This window comes from Oryza sativa, chromosome 3 (assembly GCF_034140825.1).
Source record: "Oryza sativa Japonica Group chromosome 3, ASM3414082v1".
Taxonomy (NCBI): domain Eukaryota; kingdom Viridiplantae; phylum Streptophyta; class Magnoliopsida; order Poales; family Poaceae; genus Oryza; species Oryza sativa.
Window position 1 is genome coordinate 1812297 of NC_089037.1, and position 25808 is coordinate 1838104.

General features: G+C 51.7%; 4 protein-coding genes across 4 annotated transcripts; 3 read left to right on the forward strand and 1 right to left on the reverse strand.

Moving 5' to 3' along the window:
• The first annotated feature begins 84 nt into the window (after positions 1–84).
• Positions 85–8895, forward strand: LOC4331512 (thiol-disulfide oxidoreductase LTO1). Its single transcript, XM_015774266.3, has 7 exons — positions 85–266; positions 340–610; positions 934–1190; positions 1280–1392; positions 7541–7688; positions 7885–8022; positions 8390–8895. The coding sequence occupies exons 1-7, from the start codon at positions 153–155 to the stop codon at positions 8465–8467; spliced, it is 1119 nt and encodes a 372-aa protein (XP_015629752.1). The 5' UTR covers positions 85–152; the 3' UTR covers positions 8468–8895.
• A 2063-nt stretch (positions 8896–10958) lies between these two features.
• Positions 10959–12830, forward strand: LOC107276394 (uncharacterized). Its single transcript, XM_015774267.3, has 3 exons — positions 10959–11627; positions 11981–12100; positions 12565–12830. Exons 1-3 carry the CDS (start codon positions 11061–11063, stop codon positions 12574–12576), a joined length of 699 nt encoding a protein of 232 aa, XP_015629753.1. The 5' UTR covers positions 10959–11060; the 3' UTR covers positions 12577–12830.
• A 324-nt stretch (positions 12831–13154) lies between these two features.
• On the reverse strand, positions 13155–14537 carry LOC4331514 (probable signal recognition particle 43 kDa protein, chloroplastic). The gene has a single exon (NM_001417176.1). It carries the CDS (start codon positions 14458–14460, stop codon positions 13294–13296), a length of 1167 nt encoding a protein of 388 aa, NP_001404105.1. The 5' UTR covers positions 14461–14537; the 3' UTR covers positions 13155–13293.
• A 3323-nt stretch (positions 14538–17860) lies between these two features.
• Positions 17861–21664, forward strand: LOC4331515 (4-coumarate--CoA ligase-like 4). The gene is made up of 5 exons (NM_001417177.1): positions 17861–19206; positions 20579–20724; positions 20832–20899; positions 20986–21088; positions 21228–21664. Exons 1-5 carry the CDS (start codon positions 17979–17981, stop codon positions 21339–21341), a joined length of 1659 nt encoding a protein of 552 aa, NP_001404106.1. The 5' UTR covers positions 17861–17978; the 3' UTR covers positions 21342–21664.
• The last annotated feature ends 4144 nt before the right edge of the window (positions 21665–25808 follow it).

Below are 25808 nucleotides of genomic sequence, written 5' to 3' on the forward strand. Positions count from 1 at the left end.
AGCCGCATCTGGGACGTCGGCTCATGGGCCCAGAGAGTCAAGGCTGCGCGCATATCTTATGCACATGGAATAAGTTCATTTTATATCCTTCACCTTGACGCGAGGAAAGCCTCCGAGCTCGAGGCGACATCTCACCTCCTCGGCCGCCGGCCATGGCGACAATCTCCGCGACTCTCTCCATCTCCTTCCTCCCTTCATCAATTCGCTTCGCCGTCGCCACCACCTCCACCTCCACTACCTCCTCCTCCTCCTCCTGGCGTATCAAGGTAAACTCCCCCCAACCCAACCGCTGCTTGCAAGAGCCTCCTCGGCGGCTCTGACTCTCCGTGGTTTGTGTAGCGACCCGCGCGGTTCAGATGCTGCGCGGAGCCCTCTTCACCGGAGCAGGAGAACCCCTCGACTCCGGCCCCGCCACCAGTGAAGCCTCCTGCGTCGCCGTCGTCCCTGTGGGGCATTTCCACGAGCACCTGGTCTGCGGGTGTCGCCGGGCTGGGGTTTCTGGAGACCGCCTACCTCAGTTATATCAAGCTCACGGGCTCCGAGGCGTTCTGCCCGGTTAGCGGCGGGGGCTGCGGCGACGTGCTCCAAAGCGACTACTCTGTCGTCTTCGGTAATCTCTTAGCGCTTTTGCCGATTACTTCCTGCTAAATGTCCGTTGAAACTGTGGAAATTCTGAATAACTATACTTTCTCCAATGTAAGGATCGAAGTGTGTACTGAAAGCCAAGTATAAGTACCAATTTCATCTGAAATAGTGGCTGATGATAGTGTTTCTCAGATATTCATTATTATATGGCTAATTATCTATCCTTCTATTGATATATCTATGATGGTGTTTTGACTAAACTTGATGTTTCCCGTTTGTTACCTTGATGAAAGCAAACTGGTGATGTGCTCTGTAGTTTTAACAGTTGGTCTCTCTCTAATTTGACAGGGATTCCTCTTCCACTACTTGGTCTGGTGGCATATGGTTTGGTTTTAACGCTCTCTCTTCAAGAAAATGGGAAGAAGTTCCTCCCTGGAATTGATGATCTGGATATTCGTTTAACATTACTTCTGATCTCTACTTCAATGGCCACTGCAAGTTCTTATTTCCTATATATTCTAAACACTAGATTTATTGGGACGTCTTGTTCATACTGCTTGTTGTCTGCATTTCTCTCCTTCACTTTATTTTCCATCAGAGTTAAGGTGAGCGCTTAGTTTCCCTTTATTTTTCATTGAGACATTTAGTAATTAAGTAACCTACTCAACTACTAATGTTTATTGTATTAATGCAGGACCTCGGTTTGGAACGTGTCCAGAAGTTTGTTGGTCTTCAATTATCAGTAGCAATTATTGTTGCTCTTGCTCTGACAAATTCCTACAGTTCAGCTACAACACAGTTAAACGGGTGAGGCTCTTGAAAATTTGTGGTGCCAAATGTATTTGTTTCTCTGAAATTGGTTAGGTCTTAAGCGTCAAATAATGAAATGCCTGACTAAGTATATGGCATCCTCATTTATTACATTTCGACTATGTGTTTTCTGTTAAACCTTTTTATTTTTTTTCTTTTATTATGGCATTTTGTTTCATATGTTGGATAAGTCTTTGTGGTCCTTGGTCGTGATTCTTCTTTTTGCTTTTGGGTAGTTTCACCTTTTTCAGGACAGCATCTACCCTTTAGCATATTTTTCAGTTGCTAGGACAGCTGCGGTTAGTAGGACAGCAGCAGTTAGCATTTCCTTTATGCCTCCTTTATGCTTTATTCAGTTTGGATGCCCTCTAGGACAGCATCCCATTCAAATTTCGAATTTTAGACTAGGAGGGTGCAGCAATAGGCTAGCAGCCAGCTATGGCTATATATATGTATCCAACTTCCCTCGGGTAGGCATGGCTTTTGTGTTTAGTGAATGAAGAAAACCAGAAAATTGCCCCATCTCGAGTGCCATCCTCTTCTCAATGAGAGTAACCATTGAAATTCTAACATCTGGTATCAGAGCCACACTTTCCTGTAGGCTAAACATCTCTTGTTCCACCCCTTCCCAAGCTCGGTTGAGCTCTCAGCCAGCAGCAGCAGCAGCACCGGTTGCTCCTCCTTCCCCTTTCCCTTCCCCCTCTCCACGCAGCAGCCCCCCGGAGGTGCGCCATGTCCGACGCTCGGTCTCGGCGTTCGGTCGCCTCGAGCACTCAGCGTCAGCAGGACGCCGAGCTCGCCGCAGCAGAAGAGCGCAGGCGAGCAACGGCTCAGACCGCTGCAGCAGCAGCAGCGAGGGCGGCCAGACTGGCGGCAGCGGAGTTGGCAGCAGCCAGGGCGGAGGCGGAGGCGGAGGCGGCGGAAGATGCGGCACGTGCGGCGGAGGTAGAGGTTGAGACCTTGCGCAACAGCATCAACGGCTCCATCGCCGGCGACATCACCGCCGACAGGGAGCTTGAGGAGCTGGCAAGAGGAAGGGCACGGGAGCGAGCAGAGCGGTGGGCAGCAGCCCACCTCCACGGCGGCGGCGGCGGCCCAAGGGACCGCGCGCCCGCCAACGGGAACCCAGACGGGCGCGGGCGTGCCGGCGGTAGCCCGGAGCCCGCACGCGGCCCTCGCAGGCAGCACGGCTCTCTCTCCCCTGACCAGCGCCATGGTCACCACGGCGTCCAGACGGTGGTCAGGGACTTTGGTCCCGGCGGTGGGTGGCCTACCCTCACCAAAACCAACTACATCGAGTGGGCCGCGGTGATGAGGGTGAGGCTCCAGGTGCGGCACATGTGGGAGGCAGTCCGGTACGGTGACGTCGACTACGACGAGGATCGGAGGGCACTGGATGCCCTTATCGCTGCAGTCCCGCCCGAGATGCAGTTCTCGCTTTCCCAGAAGCGGACTGCCAAGGAGGCCTGGGACGCCATCGCTGCGGCACGCATCGGCAGCGACCGCGCCCGCAAGTCCACACTGCAGGCACTCCGCAAGGAGTGGGAGAACCTGGCCTTCAAGCCAGGTGAGGATGTTGATGACTTTGCTCTCCGTCTCAACACTCTCTTGCAGAAAATGGTGCAGTACGGCGACGACACTTACGACGAGGAGAGAGCTGTCGAGAAGCTCTTCCGCTGCGTCCCTGAGAAGTACAGGCAGATCGCTCGCTCGATCGAATCTCTGCTGGACCTCTCCACGATGTCGATCGAGGAGGCGTTAGGTCGCCTCAAGGTCGTCGATGGTGATGAGCCACAGCCTCTCTCGGGGCCCATCACCATCGGCGGGAAGCTCCATCTCACTCGGGAGCAGTGGGAGGCCTCTCAGGGTGACGGGAGGAAGGGGGAGTCATCTTCCCCGACAGGCGGCCGTAAGCCGCGCAAGGCGCGGGGAGGTGTCTAGCTACGGTGGGCGCGAAGACGTGCCGAGGGTGGTGCCCGCAGAGGCGCCCAGGGCGTTGCCACCGGCAACCACAAGCCGGCACGAGACGACGCCTGCCGCAACTGTGGCAAGCTTGGCCATTGGGCCAAAGACTGTCGACAGCCACGACGTGGCTAGGCCCACGTCGCACGGGTGGAGGAAGAGCCGGCTCTGCTCCTGGCTCACGCAAGCATCGAGCTACCTCCAGCGGCACCGGCCGCAGCGGCTTTCCTCCACCTTGATGAGCCGAAGGTACTCGTCTCCCTCTGCAACGGCTCCAGCAACGACAAGGCTGATGGGTGGTACCTCGACACCGGCGCCACCCATCACATGATCGGCCGACGGGAGTTCTTCACCGAGTTCGACTCTAGCGTCCGAGGCTCCGTCAAGTTCGGGGACGCCTCCGGCGTGGAGATCAAGGGTGTTGGCTCCGTCACCTTCACCGCCAAGTCCGGTGAGCACAGGCTGCTCACCGGAGTCTACTACATCCCCGCGTTGAGGAATTCTATCATCAGCGTGGGACAGCTGGATGAGAACGGCTCACGCGTGTTGGTCGAGGACGGACTCATGAGGATTTGGGATCGCCGTCGTCGCCTTCTTGCCAAGGTAACCAGAGGCACTAATCGACTCTACATCCTCAGCGCGCAGGTCGCACAACCAGTTTGCCTCGCCGCTCGTCGGGACGACGAGGCGTGGCAGTGGCACGAGCGCTTCGGGCACCTCCACTTCGAGGCCCTGAAGCAGCTCAGTGCCAAGGAGATGGTGCGAGACATGCCGTGCCTTGACCACGTGGAGCAGCTCTGCGACGTCTGCGTGGTGACGAAGCAGCGGCGGCTCCCCTTTCCCCAGCAGACGAGCTTCCGAGCCAAGGAGCGGCTCGAGCTCGTGCACGGGGACTTGTGTGGCCCAGTGACACCAGCCATACCAGGAGGACGACGTTACTTCCTGCTGCTCGTCGACGACCTCTCCCGCTACATGTGGGTGATGGTCCTCAGCAGCAAGGGAGAGGCTGCGGACGCCATCAGGCATGCGCAGGCTGCTGCAGAGGCGGAGTGTGGCCGCAAGCTGCGCGTGCTGCGCACCGACAACGGCGGCGAATTCACAGCGGCTGAATTCGCGTCGTACTGCGCTGATGAGGGCATTCAGCGCCACTACACCACGCCGTACAGCCCGCAGCAGAACGGTGTCGTCGAGCGCCGCAACCAGACGGTTGTGGGGATGGCTCGGGCCCTCCTCAAGCAGAGGGGGATGCCGGCCATCTTCTGGGGGGAGGCGGTGGTGACGGCCGCCTACATCCTCAACCGCTCGCCTACCAAGGCCCTCGATGGCAGAACACCGTACGAGGCTTGGCATGGGCGCAAGCCGGCGGTCTCCCACCTGCGGGTCTTCGGCTGCCTCGCGTTCGCCAAGGATCTTGGCCACATCGGCAAGCTCGACGACAGGAGCACCCCAGGGGTGTTCATCGGCTACGCGGAGGGCTCGAAGGCCTACCGCATCCTCGACCCGGAGACACAGCGTGTGCGCACTGCGCGCGACGTTGTGTTCGACGAAGGGCGAGGGTGGGTATGGGACAAGGCGGTGGACGATGGTTCGACTCCGACATACGACGACTTCACCGTTGAGTACGTCCACTTCGAGGGAGCTGGGGGAGTAGGCAGCTCTTCTTCACCTAGCGTGTCTACCCCAGCCCCCGAATCTCCACCGACTCCGACACCAACACACCCTCGGGCCACGACTTCGACTACGACGAGCTCTTCGTCGACACCACCCCAGCCAGTGACTCCACATGCTCCAGCACCAACAGCCACTCCTCCAAGCACGTCTACTCCGACGCCAGCTCGTGTTGAGCGCAGCCCGGTGGAGTTCGCTACTCCGCTCTCCCACGACGGGGAGCGCATCGACGCGTACCACGACGGCGAGCAGCTACGGTACTGTACGATGGAGGATCTTCTCGGCGACCAGCCGGTGCCGGGACTGGTGCCTCGCGACCTAGAGGCACAGTTGCACCTTGCGTGCGACGACGGTGAGCCTCGGTCTTTTGCAGAGGCCGAGAAACACGTGGCATGGCGTGCCGCGATGCAGTCGGAGATGGACGCGGTTCAGGAGAACCGCACCTGGGAGCTTGCTGACCTCCCTCGTGGTCACCGCGCGATCACCCTTAAGTGGGTGTTCAAGCTGAAGAGGGATGAAGCCGGAGCCATCGTCAAGCACAAGGCTTGCTTGGTGGCACGCGGTTTCGTGCAGCAGGAGGGGATCGACTACGACGATGCCTTCGCTCCCGTGGCACGGATGGAGTCCGTGCGACTCCTTCTTGCGCTGGCTGCTCAGGAAGGCTGGGGCGTCCATCACATGGACGTCAAGTCAGCGTTTCTAAACGGCGACTTGAAGGAGGAGGTCTACGTGCACCAGCCGCCGGGATTTGTGATCCCCGGCAAGGAGGGCAAGGTGCTACGCCTGCACAAGGCCCTCTACGGCTTGCGGCAGGCACCGAGGGCGTGGAATGCCAAGTTGGATTCCACGCTCAAGGGGATGGGCTTCGAGCAAAGCCCGCACGAGGCGGCCATCTACCGGCGGGGCAATGGAGGAAATGCCTTGCTGGTGGGTGTCTACGTCGACGACTTGGTGATCACCGGCACCAAGGATGTGGAGGTCGCAGCGTTCAAGGAGGAGATGAAGGCCACCTTCCAGATGAGTGATCTGGGGCCTCTCTCCTTCTACCTGGGGCTCGAAGTGCACCAGGACAACTCCGGGATCACGCTTCGACAGACCGCCTACGCCAAGCGTGTCGTTGAGCTGGCTGGGCTCACCGATTGCAACCCAGCTCTCACTCCGATGGAGGAGAGACTGAAGCTGAGCCGCGACAGCACGGCGGAGGAGGTGGATGCTACACAGTACCGACGTCTTGTGGGGAGCCTTCGCTACCTCACCCACACACGGCCGGACTTGGCCTTCTCCGTCGGCTACGTCAGTCGGTTCATGTAGCGACCGACGACGGAGCACCAGCAGGCTGTGAAGAGGATCATCCGCTACGTTGCGGGGACTCTCGACCACGGTCTCTACTACCCGAGGTGTCCTGGCAAGGCACACTTCGTCGGGTACAGCGACAGCGACCATGCCGGCGACATCGACACCAGCAAGAGCACGAGCGGGATTCTCTTCTTCCTCGGCAAGTGCCTCGTTAGCTGGCAGTCGGTCAAGCAGCAGGTGGTGGCCCTGTCCAGCTGCGAGGCCGAGTACATGGCGGCCTCCGCCGCTTCGACCCAGGCGCTCTGGCTTGCTCGACTGCTTAGTGATCTCCTCGGCAGAGACACTGGAACGGTGGAGCTCAGGGTGGATAGCAAGTCCGCTCTGGCCCTGGCAAAGAACCCCGTTTTTCACGAACGGAGCAAGCACATCCGGGTGAGGTACCACTTCATCCGAAGCTACTTGGAGGAAGGGAGCATCAAGGCGAGCTACATCAACACCAAGGACCAGCTTGCGGACTTGCTCACCAAGCCTCTTGGGAGGATCAAGTTCCTCGAGCTCTGCTCCAGGATCGGGATGGCCCAACTTCCCCGCAAGACGACGCACAAGACTTAGGGGGAGAATGTTGGATAAGTCTTTGTGGTCCTTGGTCGTGATTCTTCTTTTTGCTTTTGGGTAGTTTCACCTTTTTCAGGACAGCATCTACCCTTTAGCATATTTTTCAGTTGCTAGGACAGTTGCGGTTAGTAGGACAGCAGCAGTTAGCATCTCCTTTATGCCTCCTTTATGCTTTATTCAGTTTGGATGCCCTCTAGGACAGCATCCCATTCAAATTTCGAATTTTAGACTAGGAGGGTGCAGCAATAGGCTAGCAGCCAGCTATGGCTATATATATGTATCCAACCTCCCTCGGGTAGGCATGGCTTTTGTGTTTAGTGAATGAAGAAAATCAGAAAATTGCCCCATCTCGAGTGCCATCCTCTTCTCAGTGAGAGTAACCATTGAAATTCTAACATCATATTCCATCATAAATTCTTGTTTGGAGCAGCTGTTTTGGTCTTGACAATTAAAACGCATGTTAAGAAAAACACCGCTCTTTCTATTACAATATTTTGTTGTGGGATTTCCCTGATTAATACCATATGAACTTTTATCTTACATATTGCATTGTCTTCATCGCCAAAAGTGAGTGACTTTCAGTTTTCTTTTTCTATATATGCAGCACAGATGATTTTGTTTTAGAACGATATGATACAGAGATAACAACCGAATCAACCCCATTTGCTATTGCACTTGCAAAACATTTGCACTCTGTTGGCGCTAAGATGTATGGAGCATTCTGGTGTTCTCATTGTAACGAACAAAAACAGGTACAACACAAGCTCTTGAATCCACTGTACAGAATACCGGATGATTTTCTGTAGCTTCTTACATGCTCTACTCTAATGCTTCTGTAAATATGCTGATGCTATGATTTTTTATTTCGTTTTTTTATTTGTGTGCACAACTAAATCTCCAAACTGGAAGTAGAAAAGTTTTTACTTACCTTATCATGTGGTCATGCAGATTTTTGGTCGAGAAGCTACAAAAATTCTGGACTATGTTGAATGTTTTCCTAATGGAGCTGGCAAGGGAAAGAAAATGGCTCCTGAATGTGCAGCTGCTGGTATAGAAGGTTTTCCGACATGGATTATCAACGGCAAGGTACTTACCATATCTTTGATGTTTGTAAGCAAGCTCATGATTGTGATGGCATTGTTTTATTGAGCCTATTATCCAGAAATATAATGCCATTGTATTTCTTCTTGCCGTACTGAAAATCTATATACTCCCCTATACTTTGATTAGAAGCACTTCTAGCATCCTGAACTCTGAAATTGCACACCAACCCTTCTGAACTTTATAATACTGTTCAGATACTGGCACATTGCAAACTTTAGATGGCACGCTAAACTTTAGGTACTGTTCATGCAATCGACAGTTGCGTTGCTGTATCTTCATGGTCTCCTAAGACTGCTGACTGCTTATCAGCATTCGCTCTTTCTTGACAAATTGATTGACCTTCATGCAGGTTTTGGGTGGCGACCAGGAACTTCCAATCCTTGCTGAAGAATCTGGTTTCACTGTTGAGGGAACCGAGCAATCATAAGGTCAGACACGAGAGCAAGTTTCATTCAATTGAAGGCGAGTGTTTTATGGTTTTAGTGAAGAACTCAGGTTGTGAAGGCTGACTACAACAATTCCGCATGACATACCGTCACACCGAGGGAAGGTTTTCGTTCCACGGTTGCATAGCCTACCTAATACAGCCCCTAACCACTGTAATAATCAGTAAAAGCTGCTCTTCTCTCATACGGAGATTGGGAGATGATAGAAGAAGCCCAAATGAGAGGTGTTGTATAATCATTTTGTAGTATGTAGATTGTGATGTAAAATGTAAAAGGGCGCATTGCTTCTCTTCCTAGGTACATAATGTAATGTATAATACCTTGCAATGTGATATTTGTACAGAAAAGTGTATTGTTCAGTCTTTTACCCTCGGATAAAGGCAGTTAATGAGTAGCCAGTTGACGAGAATCTAAAGAAGTGTTTATTTTGATGGAGTAATTTGAATTTAGCGCTGAAGATTTTAAGAGATGCTATAGCTGTCAGAACCGATAAGCAGTTTTGAAAGAAGCTGATGAATCTAACTAGGAAGAAGTTGTGCTTGTTAGAAGCTCGTTAAAGAGAACCGAGTGTGTGAAAGAACCGAATGAAGCAGAATGCTTCGTCCTAAATTAGATGGCTCCCATCGGTGATATGGGCTCGGGGGTATCAGGTTTAGAGGGAGGAGGCTGCCCCCCAATGAACATCTCGCACAGATGCGCGAAGATGGCTAGCGTCATCACGGCGTTGGGTGCGAGATGCAAGGCATGGATTTCATAGCAATCCAAAACCTCATGGAAGAATCCGAAGAATGGCGGAATCAACCCCGCCATAGCGAAGGACAAGAGGTGCACGGATCGCTCCGGATACCGTGGCCGCAGCCGCGACTCCCCCGCCCTCACGACGGCGCCTTCCGACATAATCTTGCGGGGGAGGCTAAGGTGCCTATCCGTCGTAATGCGTGATGCCGGGAGCACTGTGTCGCCAGCATCTTGAGCCATGATGGCCGGCAGAGAAGCGGCGGAGGGCTTGGCGCGCGGAATAGTGTGAAGTGGCGAGAATGTTAGGGCTTAAGGAGCGAGAAGACGAGTGGGCGGATGGCGAAAGGAAGGAGGCAAAGTCCCTACCTCTGTATCCTTTTATCTTCGCCTCACCCGCGCTCACCTCCTCGTTTCACGCCCCCACGATTGCCCCCACGATTCTCGCGCCCGCGGTTGTCTCTTCGTTTCTCGCGTCCACTCATCACGTCGCCCATGGAATCCGCGCCCTGCCTTTAGTGCGCCTATCAGCGGCACACTCGGAGTAGGGCGCGCAACAGTCATGGGCACATCCTGAGCGAACCGTCACCACTACCGCCACAGGAGTAGCAGGCGAGGGAATCGATGCGTGGTCTGACCGACCCCCTAATTTTCGCGCCTTAAGCATCCTCATCATTAGCGCGGTCAGTGGCGGCCAAACCGCTGCCGTGGTTGGCACGCCAACTTGGCCACTCGGTAATATTTCCTTGGATTCCCTGCCGGGCCCACAACTCCAGCTTGAGAAGTCGTGAGGCACCACGTCAGACCGACCTCAGGAGGCCAATGTCTGATATGGTGCTGGGGGCTACTGTCGGAGATATGGGCCCGGGGGTATGCGAAGTGAGGGGAAGTTACCTTCCCATCCAGCCGCGTGGCTCTACAGCCTAGCCCCACTCCCGCACCTCGCGAAGTCACGGAAGCGGCCGGGGGGGGGGGGGGACTTTCGAGCGAACGGGCACTTGGGTCTCACAACCCCAAGCACTTGTGTTCTACACTCAATCAATCAAGCACAGGAGTAGGGTATTACGCTTCTTAGCGGCCCGAACCTGTATAAACCCCTTTTGTCTCATCGTCTTTGGGGGATTGAACCCCCTCAAGATCACACAGCTTCGCTCACCGAATCCTCGAATCTCACCCGCTGCCCCCGGCCGAACTCACAAAGGGGGGCCTCACGGTTCCCTGGTGGAGGAGTTCATTCCCCGACAGGCTTATTAGACGATAAAAATTAATTTATAAGTAAAACTTTTATAGATTTGTTCGTAACGACTTAAAAGCCAACATTAACCAAAAAAATTGCGTTAAAAGCATCTCAAAATCAACTTCAAAATCAAGTTCAAAAATTCAAATTTTAGCTTATTCTTTAGCTGTTTAGGCCAAACGATGGGGCTTGATGTCGTTTAATTTTTTTTCTTGCAATGTTTGACCATTTGTTTTATTTAAAAAATTAGTGTAAATATAAAAAAGATAAATCATGCTTAAATTTTTTATAACAAAACAAGTAACAAACAAAATAAATGATAATTTTATATTTTTTAAATAAGATAAATAGTTAAACGTAACGAACCAAAACTATGATTAGTTTTTTTTTAACGTAGGGAGTAATGTTTCCGTATCAATATGTCACAACGCATTACACGTGTCAATAAATCGGTGGTCCGATGCATCTATAGGTGGAAGGGTTACGTTTAAGACGAATCCAGAAGCATCCGCGCCGCGACGCGAACCCCATCGCAGCCAGTTCACACGTCTGTCTCGTCTCCTCGTCGCGCCGCGCCGCGCCGCCCCGCTCCGCCCGCCGCAATGCCGAAGAAGATGGGAGTCAACACCAAGGCGGAGGCGGCGCGCGAGCGACGAAGCGCCGCCGAGGCGGATCGCCGCGACCGCGACGCTCGCGCCAAGGAGGAGGCCTACTGGCAGGCGGCCGAGGGCCCCAAGTCGCGCTCCGCGCGCCGCCGCGAGGAGGACGCCGAGAAGCGCGCCGAGGCGGCCGCACGCCGCGCGGAGAACCGCCGCCTCGCCGAGCTCGAGCAGCAGCAGCTCGCCGCCGCCGCGCGGCGCCCCGACCGCAAGGCCGCACGCGTCGGCGGCCCCGTCGTCCCCAAGGTCACCGAGGCCGAGCTGCTGCGACGCCGGGAGGAGGAGCGGATCCGCCTCGAGCGCGAGGCTGAGGCCGCCAAGAAGCGACAGGCCCGCACCGCCGAAGAGGAGGAGTACGAGCGCGTCGTGCTCGTCGCCAACACCAACAGAGACGACTCCATCATCGAGGCACGGTCAGTGGAGGACGCCATCGTCAAGATGTCCATCGCTGCCGAGCCTGCGCTACCACCGGATCGCCACCCCGAGCGCCGCCTCAAGGTCTCGTACAAGGTATGGCACTAACCTATCTGTGTGTTTTTTTTCTTTCCATGGCAACTGTAAAATCCTCCTTGTATTTGTAGTACTCGGGGAGAAATTAATACTGACTATAGTAAATATTCTTAGAATCATTGAGATGTGACTGCAATTATTGCTGGATTCATGGTTCATAGGCAGCAGTTGATGTACATAAACACAGTTTTACAAAGGCTGAAATTCTGTCCTAGTTTTAGTTGGTGCTATAGTGAGTTTGAGACCAATTGGCAATCACTGGCTTGATCTAACCAACTGGATTTCTTAGTGTGTTCTATCTAGTACCCTTTTTTTTTGTGCTCTTCTGATCAGCATATCCTATCTTAATGCAGGCTTTTGAAGAAGCAGAGCTAGCCAAACTCAAGGAGGAAAAGCCTGGGCTGACTCTGCATCAGTACAAAGATATGATATGGAAGTTGTGGAAGAAATCTCCAGACAACCCTCTCAATCAGGTTCAACCTTAAATTCAACCTTACTTCGTTAGATCATATTAAGCACCTTGTTCTTAAGATAAACTGAAGGTCTTAAAACCTGTTTTACGATGATCTAAGAAGCACCCCAAAACTACTAAGTTTGTAGTGAAATGATTGTGAGTTAATGATCACCTCAGTTTGCATGAAGGTGATGTATGTAGTGCTAAGTGATGTGGAAGGTGCTAAGGAGCCTCTTGAATTTTGCCATCCTAATCATATGAACTGATAAAGAATTCAACATTCATCATTGGATGTACCTCTATGGCCTTCCTTTTCAAATATCGCAAATGCCTATTGATTCCTTGAAGGCTTATAGCTTTATGTGACATTAAAATTCACTTCACTTCCAGAGCTGAGAAAATTATAACGCAGCTCTAAGGGAATTCCATCAGTTGTGCTCTTAGCGCACTTGACTGTCTATAACATCAACCTTAATTTTGCAGGCTGCTGATTGATTTCATGATTACCTTACCACATTGGAGCCAACAACCTGGCATCTTTCTTTTGGTTCTTTATGAACACAAGGCCACCTGTAAAGTATTTACTTTTAGAGTCAAATCTCCTTTTGTTTCTGCATCATTGGTGCAATTTAGCAAATGTGAGATCTGTACACCGGAAGAGTACAATGTAACATGCTAAGAGTGTTTTTTGATAAAGATATTTGATCTATTATTTATTCATTGAAGGAATAAACATATACTTTTATGTATGCTAAGAGCTGTTCCTTTCTATTATCCTGATATTTGGAGCCATCAGACTGCTAGATATGTTCATGTGGTCGTGCAAGGTATTGGCACTCTGTCAGACTGCAATATTGTGCCTGAATCTTATGCATCCTGTTGTGCAGTCTAGCTAGAGTCGTTGGCTTCAGAATGTCTTCCAATTGGATCGGCTGCCTTGATACGAGGCAAGCATTTCTTCTTCTAATCTTGAGAGAGTACTGAATTTTGCCATCCTAATCATACTTAACTGATGAAGGATCCATATGCATCACCATTTTCTGAAACTCTTCACATTCTCAAATTGCAATCTGAGGTTAAAGTTCTGCTCAACTCAAAAATTATCAAAGCGCTAATGATACATTTTGCAGCAGCACAAACATTTTATCCCGTTCTGTTAAACACAGCAAAACCAGGAAGAATCGAACACCCTCCGTCGACGGCGACACGCTGTCACCCGGCGACCGGCGGCGGCGGCGGAGCATCACCGCCAGCAGCCACCCCAGATTGCCGCTGCTCGAACTCCTGGAGGAGTTCGGCGTCGACGTTCTCCGCGGGCTCCCACGTCGCCTCCTCGATGTCCACCCACTTGACAAGGTACTCCCATTTCCCCTCCCCTTCCGCCGCCTCCCTCTTGTTGACGACGGCCTCCGCGACGGCGTACTCCAGCCCGGCGTCGAAGTCCTTCACCAGGTCCTCCGCCACCCACGCCGCCCTCACCCACTCCCTGTCGCCGCCGTCGCGCCACTCCACCAAGTACTCCCGCCACTTGCCCTCGCCGCGGCCGTCCACCACCTTCTCCACTTCGCCCCACTCGTACACGGCCTTCTCCAGCTCCTTCGCCGCCGCCTCCAGCGCCAGCCGCCGCTCGAACGTCGCCGGGTTGCCCTTGGGCGTCTTCGCGAGCACGTCCTGGACCAGCTCCAGCGGCGTCCGGCCCTGCCCGTCGGGGGCCTCCGGCTCGGCGCCCAGCTCCAGCAGCGCGCGCACGGCCGCCGGGCGCCCGTACCCGACCGCGATGTGCAGCGGCGTGAGCCCGCCGCCGGCGCGCTCGGGTCGCCCCACGTCGGCCCCGGCCTCGGCGAGCGCGCGCACGCACTCCTCGGATCCAAGCCCCGCGGCGAAGTGCATCGCCGTGCGCCCCTGCGCATCCTCCGCGTCGGGGTCACGCCGCAGCGTCTCGTCCGCGAGTAGCGCAGTGATCTCCGCCGCGTCCGCCTTCTTGGCGGCCGTCCACCACGGCGTCTCGTACTCCGCCACCACGTCCGCCGCTATGGCCTCCGCCGGGATCCACGAAGGCTCGTGCCCGTCCTTCCACTCGACGAGGTACTCCGTGGCGGTGACCGTGGTGGCCGAGCCGTCCTCCGCGAACACCGGATTCTTGATGGTGCGGCTGGACACAATACGGTCCACCTCGCCGTACGCCTCATCGTCGTCGCCTCCCTTGCTCGCTGGGTTTCTTGGGTTGGTCTGGTCCTGGAACACCGCCGCGGCGGTGAGCCGCCGGTTGGGGAGACGAAGCCGGAAAGGGACGGTGATGGAGAGGGCTGGAGTTCTCTGAGCATTGGGGTTGGGGGGTTTGAGGCGGGAAAGGGATGGGTGTCGTAGGACAGCCTCCATTGGAGTGGGAGGAGCTTGTGGCGCGAGTGGCAGTGGAGTGGAGGGAAGAGGATGATGGGTTTGGATTCGGGAGGGAGAAGAGGATAAGGTGATGGGTCTCTTGGATTGTGTGCGATCTGAGCCACTCGTTTTGTGGCATGGACGGTACAGATGGAGTAGTGCTATTCACATCCGCCAAACGGTCGATGATGCCCATTTCCCACCGGAGATCGGGGTTCGGGTCCCCGTTGCCGCGCGCGGAAACTAGCTACTGTAGCATTTAGATTTGCAGCTATACCGAGAGCCAACTACTTAAAAAAAAATTATGACAATTGAATTAGAATGTGACACATCCTCTATATCTAAATTCGATATTCTAGTACTATGTTATCTTTTTTTTAAACGGAAGTAAGTACATATTAATAATTAGATGATTAAATTTGTATAAATATGTTAACATGTACAATCAAAAGTGTACTCCTTATTGGCAGTTGTGCGTTTGGTTTTATGCATGCTAGCTCATCTTTCTTAACCCAAATTTCCTCTCTCCGTTTCTTGCTAGACCAGATCACAACACCCTGTTTTAGTTTAAAATCGATTGACAACATAAACAAAAACTAGAAGTTAAGCTTGTGCAGCTAGGCGGTGCTTGATTCATGGCAGAGCAAAATCTATGGTGGGTCACGTCCAGAAACACAAAGAAGAAGCTCCATCCATGCATCGACTGGACTTGATTCCGGTCAAGGAGATCGATCTGGCGGCGAAGGCGCTGGTTCGCATGACGAGCTGGATCCGCCTAATCCGATTTGTAGCTCTCTCCCTCTCTTGAAGGGGAAGTTTTCCGATGCTGACCAGCATGCCGGCAAGAAACCAAACATGCCGGATTTGACACAGAGGCCGTCAAGCAAGTTATGTGGCAGTGTGGCACAGGGGGAGCTAGAGTTTTGCCGTGGGGACTGAGCGAAAAAAAGGGCAACCAACGTGATGGCAATAATTTAGCAAGCATCGGCAAAAGAGATTGAGAGGAGTGAGATAAATGGGGATTGTTGGAACGACATGTGCTGATCTTGATCTTGACGGTGTTTGTTGGCACTGCCTCGTAGACCTGCTTTTTCATCTCCAGGCAATGAGTAGACCTCGTCTAAAAATCTCCCTCCTCTTTCTCTAATTGGGTAGTTAGATCCACACATTTTCTTCTTAAGAGCAAATTTAATAGTTTTTTTAGGGACATGCAGAGAGCTCCTACAATTTCACTATAGAAGAAGATAGTTGATATAAGAAAAATCAGACCCAAAAACTTTACAACAGCACGGTTAATTTTAGAAAAACCGGCGAAAACCCGGCATTGACAAACTGAACGCAAATAAGAGTAGTCCAACAAGAGAAGAAACTCCTAAAACGAAGCCTTCAAGAAGGTAACGCCGACAAGACGGCGACAACGTCCGATCCTAACGAATCTAAGGTTTTCACTCGGAGAATTCCCTTGAAGTGGAGTTGAAACAAGGGCTTTAAAAGCAACGCCTTCAAGAAGGTGAATGGCACCCGAGGGCGTCGCCGTTGCTAGCACCGGAGCAGAGCAAGGTTTTCACCTCGGAGACCCTGTCAACCAAAGCATCCACAACGGAAGCTCCCAAATGCCACTTGCACACCGAAAGGTACCTACAATATTCACACCACCTGCACGACGACCGGACTCCACACCACCCGACCCCGACTGTGGATGCGCTAGATCTGGACCTAGGAGCCCGATCCGGCCGTCTTCCTTGCACCACCATCGCCAGCCGACGCCACAAGGTAGCATCGGGCAATGGAGGCCGTCGGCGCTGCACAATCCTTTCACCGCCGGACGCCGCGCCGTCACCGGATCCACGAACAAATGCCACCGCCACCACCGTCCCCGCCGCCATCGGCTACTACCGCCTGGAGAAGCGCGCCCCTACCATCGCTGAAACGCCACACCGTTGCCGGATCCGCGGAACTCTACCACCGCCGTCGCAATCCTTGCCACCGACGCTGTTCCTGTCCCCGCTAGATCTGGGCGGAGCGGCGCTGATCTGGCGGTTTTTCGCCACCGCCTCCCTAGGTGACTCCCCAAGTCACCCAAGCACGTGAGAGATGAGGGGCCCCGCGGCGAGGCGGAAGAGGGAGGTGAGGGAGAAGGGGCGGCCGGGGCGTCGCCTCCCGCGCCGCCCCTGGGGGAGGACGATGTGAGAGGAGGAGGGCTTCCGTGTCTGTGTCTATGGTGCGTCACAAGTTTTTCAGCAAGTTTAATAGTAGAGCTCACTAATAGCTATTAGCATATTTTAAAGCCAACATAAATAATATATTAGCTATAAGATTGGTTTCAATTTTTCCCTCCTCTCCCTTTTTCTCACTCATATATTTAATGTATTTGTATTTGAGCACGTGTTAAATTAGCTCTTACATGAGAGTTAACACATTTTATTTTTTGTCACATCTTTCCTTCACATAAGCTCACTATTATCCTTGCTCCAAAATACCGTGTGTTCTATACTACGTACGCCTAACAACCTTGTGAGGCCACTTCTTTTCTCTATGGCGGCATCTGAATCTATGTGGATGCTAGGGCAGAGGCTAGAGCCACGCACCCTAAATGTCCCAAGGAAAAAAAATAATATCTCCAACCACGTTTGGTGAATAGCCTCATTGTATCTTCGTCGGTCGTGGCAATGCCGGGAGTCTAGCCACCGGTGCGTATGAATCAAGATCCTCTGCAATCAATTGCACCGTATCTTTATCACTGATATATAGCCCGATTATGTAGCCTGATAATCTCTGGGTTCACATGTCAGTAAAAAAATACACGGTGCAGTTACTGGAGAGGATCTCAATCCGGTGCGTATACACTCAGCATTGTAGCCGCCCCCATCACTCCACCGGTCCGCCCCCACCCTGCTTTTCCGAAAACGATTCGGCAGACCGGAAAGCGGGAAAGGCAGAAACACACGGCAGACGGCACCCACCACCCAAACTCGTTTTGGCAGTGAAGCATCGGTCCTCGGAGCCGCCGCGCCACTGTTACTAACCATTTGTAGTTGATGGCACATGTGTCGCCGTCGTGTCGGCCCCATTCTCCGGGCGAGATGCTGCGAGCAAAATGGTCATCCCCCTTCCTCCGCAGCTGCACAACCCTGTCAAAACTCAAAACGCTCTAGCGCTTCTCGAAGCCGCCGAGATTCAGGCCGCATGGTGACCGTTCTTCTCTCCTACAGGTGGTTCAAGCGCACGGGTGGGCCCACACGTCGGTGACCGATTCACACGTTAGTCTGACTGACCGCACAGTCTGCGTTCGATTTCGCACATGCCCGCACCGCACTATCCCCACGTGACGACGACGATACGGGCGATTCCACCTGCCGCAGGCACGGCTACTAGTACTACTCTACTAGCCTACTACCCCACAGCAGCCAGGAACCAGCCACACATTCCACAGCCGCGACGCGACACCGGAAACAAACGCAGGTAGCAACTGCAAGGGGCAGTTGGCTGGAGCTCGGTGATCTGTGGGTCTGATCGCGATGGGACGCTCACCGGAGATGGAGGTGGACGCGCGCAGCGGCTACTGCGCCGCCACCCGCACGTTCCGGAGCAGGCGCGCCGACGTGCCGCTGCCCGCCGACCCGGAGGTCGACGTGGTCAGCTTCCTCGCCTCGCGCCGCCACTCGGGCGTTGTGGCCCTCGTCGACGCCGCGACTGGGCGCCGGATCACCTTCACCGAGCTCTGGCGCGCCGTGGCCGGGGCGGCATCCGCCCTCGCCGCGCACCCCGTCTCCCTCCGCAAGGGCCACGTCGCGCTCATCCTCTCCCCTAACTCCGTCCACTTCCCCGTCGCCGCCCTCGCCGCCATGTCGCTTGGCGCCGTCCTCACCACCGCCAACCCGCTCAATACCCCCGCCGAGATCGCCAAGCAGGTCGCCGACGCCCGCCCCGTCCTCGCCTTCACCACCCGCGAGCTCCTCCCCAAGCTCCCGCGTGCCCACGACCTCCGCGTCGTCCTCCTGGAATCCGCCCGCCTCCCCGGCGACAGCTCCGACCCGCGGATCGTCGCCACCATCGAGGAGATCTCCGCCACGACGCCCGACCCGGCGCGCCGCAAGGACCGCGTCACGCAGGACGATCCGGCCACCCTGCTCTACTCCTCGGGGACGACGGGGCCAAGCAAGGGCGTCGTCGCCACGCACCGGAGCCTCATCTCCATGGTCCAGATCATCATGACGCGATTCCGCCTCGAGGGCTCGGACAAGACAGAGACATTCCTCTGCACGGTGCCCATGTTCCACGTCTACGGCCTCGTCGCCTTCGCCACGGGGCTGCTCGGTTGCGGCGCCACGGTGGTCGTGCTCTCCAAGTACGAGCTCCCGGAGATGCTGCGCTCGATCAACGCCTACGGGGTGACCTACCTTCCGCTCGTGCCGCCGATCCTGGTCGCCATGGTGGCGCACCCGAAGCCGCTCCCGCTCGGGCAGATGCGCAAGGTGCTATCCGGCGGCGCGCCGCTGGGCAAGGAGCTGATCGAAGGGTTCAGGGAGAAGTATCCGCAGGTGGAGATCCTGCAGGGGTACGGGCTGACAGAGAGCACCGCCATCGGCGCGTCCACGGACTCCGCCGAGGAGAGCCGCCGGTACGGGACGGCCGGGCTTCTGTCTCCCAATACCGAGGCTAAGATTGTCGACCCAGATTCCGGCGAGGCGCTGCCGGTAAACCGCACCGGCGAGCTCTGGATCCGTGGACCGTACGTCATGAAAGGTTTGATGAACATTGTTTACATTTCATTTAGACTTGGCAGCATTTTTATTCCATTAGCGAGTTGCACGCTAGAAATTGTCTGTTTGTGGATCACTAATATAAACGCACTAAACAAATTAAAGTTATAACCGCGTCATTTGGACATAAACATATAAATTGAGCTATAACCGTGTTCTGAACTGTCATGAGCTTGCTGCCTGAACAAAGTTATAACCGCGTCATTTGGACGTAAACATATAAATTGAGACCCCTGCGTCATTTTTTTTTGACTAAGGCCACATGGTAGGTGCCAGTTCGTAGGACTTTGTTTAATTTACTATATCGATCGGGCGGTAGCTTTCCATGAGAATAAAGTTAGTGTTGGGAAAAGAATTGAAATGCATAATGCATATGTATAGATTATACATTGTTTACATCTGATTATCTGTAGGCTTCCATGTGCATTGTGCAGTCAAACTATTATAATGTTGAGTGATCTTTTAGGTGAGATCTTTCGCGGGTGCTCTCTACCAGAACCATCGACTGAATGAATTGCCCCTGACATTAATTCCTGTTTGCATGCATATGCTGTTCGAGGCATTTGCCTTTGATTTAATCGTGAAGAGGAAATCAATTGTGAACACAGAATTATGATTTATATATTTTAGTTCGGCAAGTAACTTCACCTTTTTCTAGTACTAAGGATCATTGGCAAGTAGATTGGTTCAGTGAGTGGCAGAATTATGTTCATTATGTGGAACATCAGGTTCTTGTTCAATGCCATGAATATCTTGCTATGTTGTGGCATTATAGTACACTTTGAAATGAGTCGTGCATTCAGTTTTCCACACCTCAACATATTTTAGTGTATCTCCATTCTTTCCTTTACTTTTTTTTAAAAAAAAAATTAAGGTAAAGGATTTGCCTGTTATATTAACAAAGCATGTGTTCACTACATTCAGTTGCAAGCATATTTATTCAGAATGAGTTTCATGGAATCAGTAAGTACTACGTGATAAAGTTATGCAATGGCAGAGCTTACATTTTACTTGCTTAAGAAACAAGAGGTGTTTCAGGCAGTTATACACAAGAGATTTGCTCCGGTCCAACAAAAAGTATCTCGAGATACCGGTACCTCACGTTATCGAATCATTTCCGATCGTTGGATCTAACAATGCCCCATGCTGCCAGCTAGATCCAACGATCGGAAACGATTTGGTACCGTAAGGTACACGTACCGGTACCTCGAGGTACTTTTGGTTGGACCAGAGTAAAAATCTCTATACACATGAGATACCCTTAGCCAGCTAAAGCTTGCAGTCAAAATTGGTGCTTTATATTTTCCTGCTATAGAAAAAAATAATGGGTGTAACTCAAAGTTGGTTCTCCTCAGGCTACTTCAAGAACGCAGAGGCAACACAGTCAACGCTGACACCAGATGGATGGCTAAAGACCGGTGATCTCTGCTACATAGATGAGGATGGATATCTCTTCGTAGTGGACCGCCTCAAGGAGTTGATCAAATACAAAGGTTACCAGGTAAAAATCACTGGGTGATATGTCTGATATGTTAGGTTTCCTGAAAGACTTTTAGGCTACGCATTTTCTTATATCTGTAACTCTGAATATAATTTGTGTATCACTAGGTGCCTCCGGCAGAACTGGAAGCTCTTTTGTTGACGCACCCAGAGGTTACGGATGTTGCCGTTATACCGTAAGCTTCATATAGATGCCAGTTATCACTTCTATAGAAATAATTATGCTAGGTTCTCAATGGGTTGGTGTTTGGTTCTGTTGCAGGTTTCCTGATAGGGAGGTCGGCCAGTTCCCGATGGCCTATATAGTGAGGAAGAAAGGAAGCAACTTGTCAGAGCGCGAGGTGATGGAGTTTGTGGCAAAACAGGTTAGCATGATTCGATCGTCAGATCCAAAATAGAAGTTGAAATGAAACATCATGTTCAGTGTTCAGTGTTCACTGTTGATTCAGATTTGGCTTACCAATCCCGCAATTTCTCTGAACTTCTGTTATATAATATACGCAGGTTGCGCCTTACAAGAAGGTTAGAAAGGTGGCGTTTGTGACGGACATTCCCAAGAATGCATCCGGGAAGATACTGAGGAAGGATCTTATTAAGCTTGCCACATCCAAACTATGAAATGCCAATCAATTATCTACTACTCCACAATATATTAAGCTTGTCAAGAATGCATTCGGCAAGATATTGAATACGTTTTGGAATTGGCATAGACACTTTAGTTGTTGTGTACCCTCTTTCTCAATATGGTGGGTATTTGTAAATGAAGATATCATCAGTCATGTGCATTTCTTCTATACATGATCTGGTAGAGTTACACTGTATCCATTCTTGTATAATCAAATAAAAAATAATTTCCGAGTTCGAGCCTTCGATGTACACTCATGTCTGCCCATCGCAGAAAGAAAAAAAGAGGAAAAACAGAGACTCATATCTGTCCAAAATCCTGTTTTGGGTCTGATCAGTTCGGTGATCACCAGCTTTCTTTGCCTTGATGGGCCTCCAGCCTGTAATGGCGTATCAGGACGACCTTGTTTTTGGATAGTTTCAGGCAGACCTTAGTTTTTTTTTCTCAATAACGAAATAGAACATCCCGGTCTTTACTCAAAAGAGTTAGAGTTACAGCCAAGACAGACCTTAGTTAGGGCAGCGATTCTAAGGTTTGAGCAATTTTGTTTGCCTATACAGAACACAACTTGTTACAGTTGTTTGAGGTGGATTGATCTACTTGTTCTAATTTGGAGGCGTTCACACAATTATTGAGTTTTTAATTGCCAACAACTCGACCGTTAGTCTACTAATGACCTATATATTCACTTGAAAATGGTACGGATGATGGTAGGTGGTCGACACAGCCGCCTGCATTTGATTTGTCCGTGAGAAATGCCAAACGGGAAAATAAGAAAGAAAAAGCATCAGACCTGAGCTAAGGAGTACATTGAATATTAGCCGGCCCTGACCGATGCTTTGCTGCTCCAATCACGCAAATTCTATGGCCCAAACATTCTTCGCACTACAATAGGATGATGGGCTGAGCATATATCGCACGCATGTCTGCTTCTGCTTTTGAGCCTTTTTTCTGTTCCCATTCTCCGACCAAGATAAAAGGTGAAATCGATTGGGACGGATCTCTTCTAGAGAGGCGGTTAAAGTGGCCTCTAGGATGTCGACGCAGAGCAACCTTTGGAACAGCGAGGAAAATGACTTGATAAAGGCGTTAAAGCAGGGGAGAGGCATTATAGGATTCGGTGACAGGGACAAACAAGACCACAATTCGAATTGTTCATCAGTCAGCCCATTAAGATCTCGTCGGATCAAGGAGATGGAATAAAGGATCAAACTCGGTACATGTGTGCATAAAAGGTACAAATAATGTTCTGTGCAACGAGCCAGAGAAGGCGTAACATTTTATTTGACAGTTGATAGGAGTATATTTCAATGCTAGTAGACGGAGCAGAACGTATACACACACACACACCTGACAGCTCGATACAAAGATGTATCGCACGTATATAGGACTACTACCCCGTGCCCGGAGTTCATGCCTTTTGCCATGTGCAGCTCGCTGACCGAGTCCCGACCCGACAAGCACGACGTGTCACCGCGCTGACGAGCTACGAGGCCTCAGGCCTCGAAACTGGGGAGGAAGGCTGAAGAAACTGCGGTCTCGGACTCTCGGCGGACGTCGGAGGACGCCACGTAGTACGTGTTCTGGATACCTGCGCAACCAAGCGAACAACCACGTCCCCCAGTCGAGCGCACGCCCGGCCGCCCGTGCAGCGCAACCACGCAGATTCCACGGAGAAATCACGGACAAATCCCGCCGTTTCCTCGTTTGCCTCACCTGACGCTCCGCGGCTCCGCGCACCTGCGGCCTGCCGACCTGAGTCCGAGGCGAAACCACCCGCTAGGTGCGCAGCCCGAACCGGGTGGAAGGCTGCAGAAACTGCGGCGGACGAAGCCACAGCCCCACGTGCGCCGTTGCGGTATCCGCGCATCGCAACCGAGCAAGCAGCCATCCCCCGTCGCGCGCATCGCCCGTGCAACCACGCAAAAGTACGGAGAATCCTCGTCACTTCCTCGTGTCAGCCTCATCCACGGGTGACCCTGCCGCATGCAGGACGCCGCGCCCGCGCGTAGTTTGGCCTGCACCTGCACGTTAGCCGGTCAGGATCGGAGAGCGAAGTGCACGAGACGGGGCAGAGTCCCATGATTAACCGGCCGGGTGGCGACGGGTCGCGTTGCTTGCCGCTTGATTTGCTGGATCCATCGGTGTTCGCCCGGGGGTACGGTGGGTCGCCGCTGCTCGGCCTGGTCATCTGGCGCCCCTTGTTCGCTTGTGTCACGGGCCAGCGCCCATCGAGCTGCAAATTCCGTGACAAATTGACAGCTTAGCTGCTGCCTCATCACAGCGTACAGTAGTATACTACTACTAGAAGCCCTCTGATTCCTCGATGCATTCATTCGTGCATACCCTGGCTGAATGCGTGCACGGCTGTTCGACAAGGGACGGCATGGAACGGAATAGTGGATGCCCTGTGGTTATCAAGTTTTTAGACCCAAGTGGGGCAGTTCTACATCACCATCTTCTAATTTAAAGGACAAATCTTGTTTTTGTATGTTGTGATTCGTGATGATAGTATAAGACTTATATTATATGGACAAGTTAATTTTTAGAAACACCGACCAGAACGTGCTAGTATATATCACAAAGGACGTAACGGAAACTGTTGTTTACTGGAGCTAAGGTCGATTAAATTGAACACCAATCAGTCAATGGAGTTGTTAGCCTTTGTCAATTGCGACTGAGTTGCACGTCACTCCATTGTGTAGCCATGATCCTTGGACACCGGATACATGCATGCCATTGCTGGCTTATTTGCAAGTGAAGAAGAAAAGGAAAAGAAAGGGGAATAACACTGCACAAAACTAAGACTTGAGTTCCTCTTTGGAATTAAGACCTTTCTTTCCATAGTTGACGAAATTATACCGTCATGACTCATGAGCATCCTGGCTAGCTCCCAAGTCCCTTTCTCCATTCCTCCAATTATGTGGCCTACGAAATAAGAACTCAAAAATGCGGTACATGCTTAACGAAATTAAAAGCTTGGCATTATCCATCCAAAAACGTCGACCTATCAGAGGGGCCATACCCATACATGATGCATGCACTCATAATTCACATTTATGATGATATTATATAGAACAAAACGGAAATGAATTTTCAGCTAGTCAGTCAGCCAGTCTCGTGGTCGTGTGGCGTGGCAGCGCATCTCACCGCACCGGCGTTGGTGGTGCGTGCCGTACGAACATGATAAGCCCTAATCTTTTATCGGCTTTGCTTTGCTTCCTCTCCACATCATGCAAAGGCAGCCACTTCTGTTCCGTTCATTCTTATCCCCCCAACCCCCACTACTCAGCATCACCTCAGCTCAGCCTCATTCTGCAACTCCATTCAACTGTCTGATCCCTTTTCTCGCACGCCCTAAATTCTTCAGATATCAGACAGTTGCTTCTTTCTTTGCTTTGTTTTTTTCTTTTCTTTTCCTACCATGTCTTTCTGCCATCCGTCTTATACTTTCCTGTAGGAAAATGTATATGTGCGTGCATGGTGACCACCAGTGTTAGTGATATGGGTATACTATTAGAAAAGCGACGATCGACGAGATGCGTACAAGTACATTATTATCTCTTTTATTTTTTGGATTAACACATGATTGGCTCTAGTTAAGGCATGCTTGGCTCATAAATTTCTGTCAACTCCACTGATTAGTTCGTGAGTTCTAAACGAATATAATTAAAACCGGTAGGTGATAAATCAACAGCTGATCTGCATACTTACGTAACATCACAAGAGATTTGAGCTGGGTGACTGTGTACTATTGAGGACTTGTCAAGTAGCATGTGTCGCAACGTGTGAACCTGCGGTTCGACTCTATGGAATAAGCATGCTAGCAGTACAGAGGTTTTTGTTTTTCACCTTTCAAAGGTACTCCCTTCGTTTAACAATATAAATCATTCTAGCATTTTTTATATTTATATTATTTACGAAATACTAAAATGATTTATATTATGAAACGGATAAATTAGGAATCATGTCGTAACGACCAGTAAGTAAAATCTGCTGAACTGTGTGCGTACGTAATTAGTCGCAGATGCAGCGAGGGAAATGTCGATTCTGCGTCAAGATGATGATGCTGGTGATCGCTACCCTGCCCAAAATCTTGAGCCTGAAGGGTCTCTCTGATATTTCTTTTCTGCTCGCACATTCACCTGGAGTCACTGAACACTGGTCCAGCTAAAAAGAAATAATTGGACACATTCACCAACCCCCAACATCGTAATTTTTCAGTAGTGCGATTGCGCACGAACTCGAAGATCATACGGCGCCACTCCCTCTAGCTATTATACTAATCTTTAATTAATTGGATGCCACAATCTTATAGTATTAATTAATTTGTTTGTTTGTTTGTTCATGGCCGACTTGAAACTTTTCTGTGAGTCACACAATAAGCTGCCCTTTTAATTGTACTAGTAGTTTTTTAAGTGATCAAGAAGCGATTGATGCAGAAGAGCGACAGGAGAGGA

What these genes read in the sequence shown, in the direction of transcription:
- LOC4331512 (XM_015774266.3), top strand. Translation starts at nt 153, where the DNA reads ATGGCGACAATCTCCGCGACTCTCTCCATCTCCTTCCTCCCTTCATCA. An exon ending in CCTCCTCCTGGCGTATCAAG is followed by an intron (nt 267 to 339) that starts GTAAACTCCCCC and finishes TGGTTTGTGTAG; the next exon opens with CGACCCGCGCGGTTCAGATG. An exon ending in GCTACAACACAGTTAAACGG is followed by an intron (nt 1,393 to 7,540) that starts GTGAGGCTCTTG and finishes CTATATATGCAG; the next exon opens with CACAGATGATTTTGTTTTAG.
- LOC107276394 (XM_015774267.3), top strand. Translation starts at nt 11,061, where the DNA reads ATGCCGAAGAAGATGGGAGTCAACACCAAGGCGGAGGCGGCGCGCGAG. An exon ending in GCCTCAAGGTCTCGTACAAG is followed by an intron (nt 11,628 to 11,980) that starts GTATGGCACTAA and finishes ATCTTAATGCAG; the next exon opens with GCTTTTGAAGAAGCAGAGCT.
- LOC4331514 (NM_001417176.1), bottom strand. Translation starts at nt 14,460, where the DNA reads ATGGAGGCTGTCCTACGACACCCATCCCTTTCCCGCCTCAAACCCCCC.
- LOC4331515 (NM_001417177.1), top strand. Translation starts at nt 17,979, where the DNA reads ATGGGACGCTCACCGGAGATGGAGGTGGACGCGCGCAGCGGCTACTGC. An exon ending in ACGGATGTTGCCGTTATACC is followed by an intron (nt 20,900 to 20,985) that starts GTAAGCTTCATA and finishes GTTCTGTTGCAG; the next exon opens with GTTTCCTGATAGGGAGGTCG. An exon ending in TGGAGTTTGTGGCAAAACAG is followed by an intron (nt 21,089 to 21,227) that starts GTTAGCATGATT and finishes TAATATACGCAG; the next exon opens with GTTGCGCCTTACAAGAAGGT.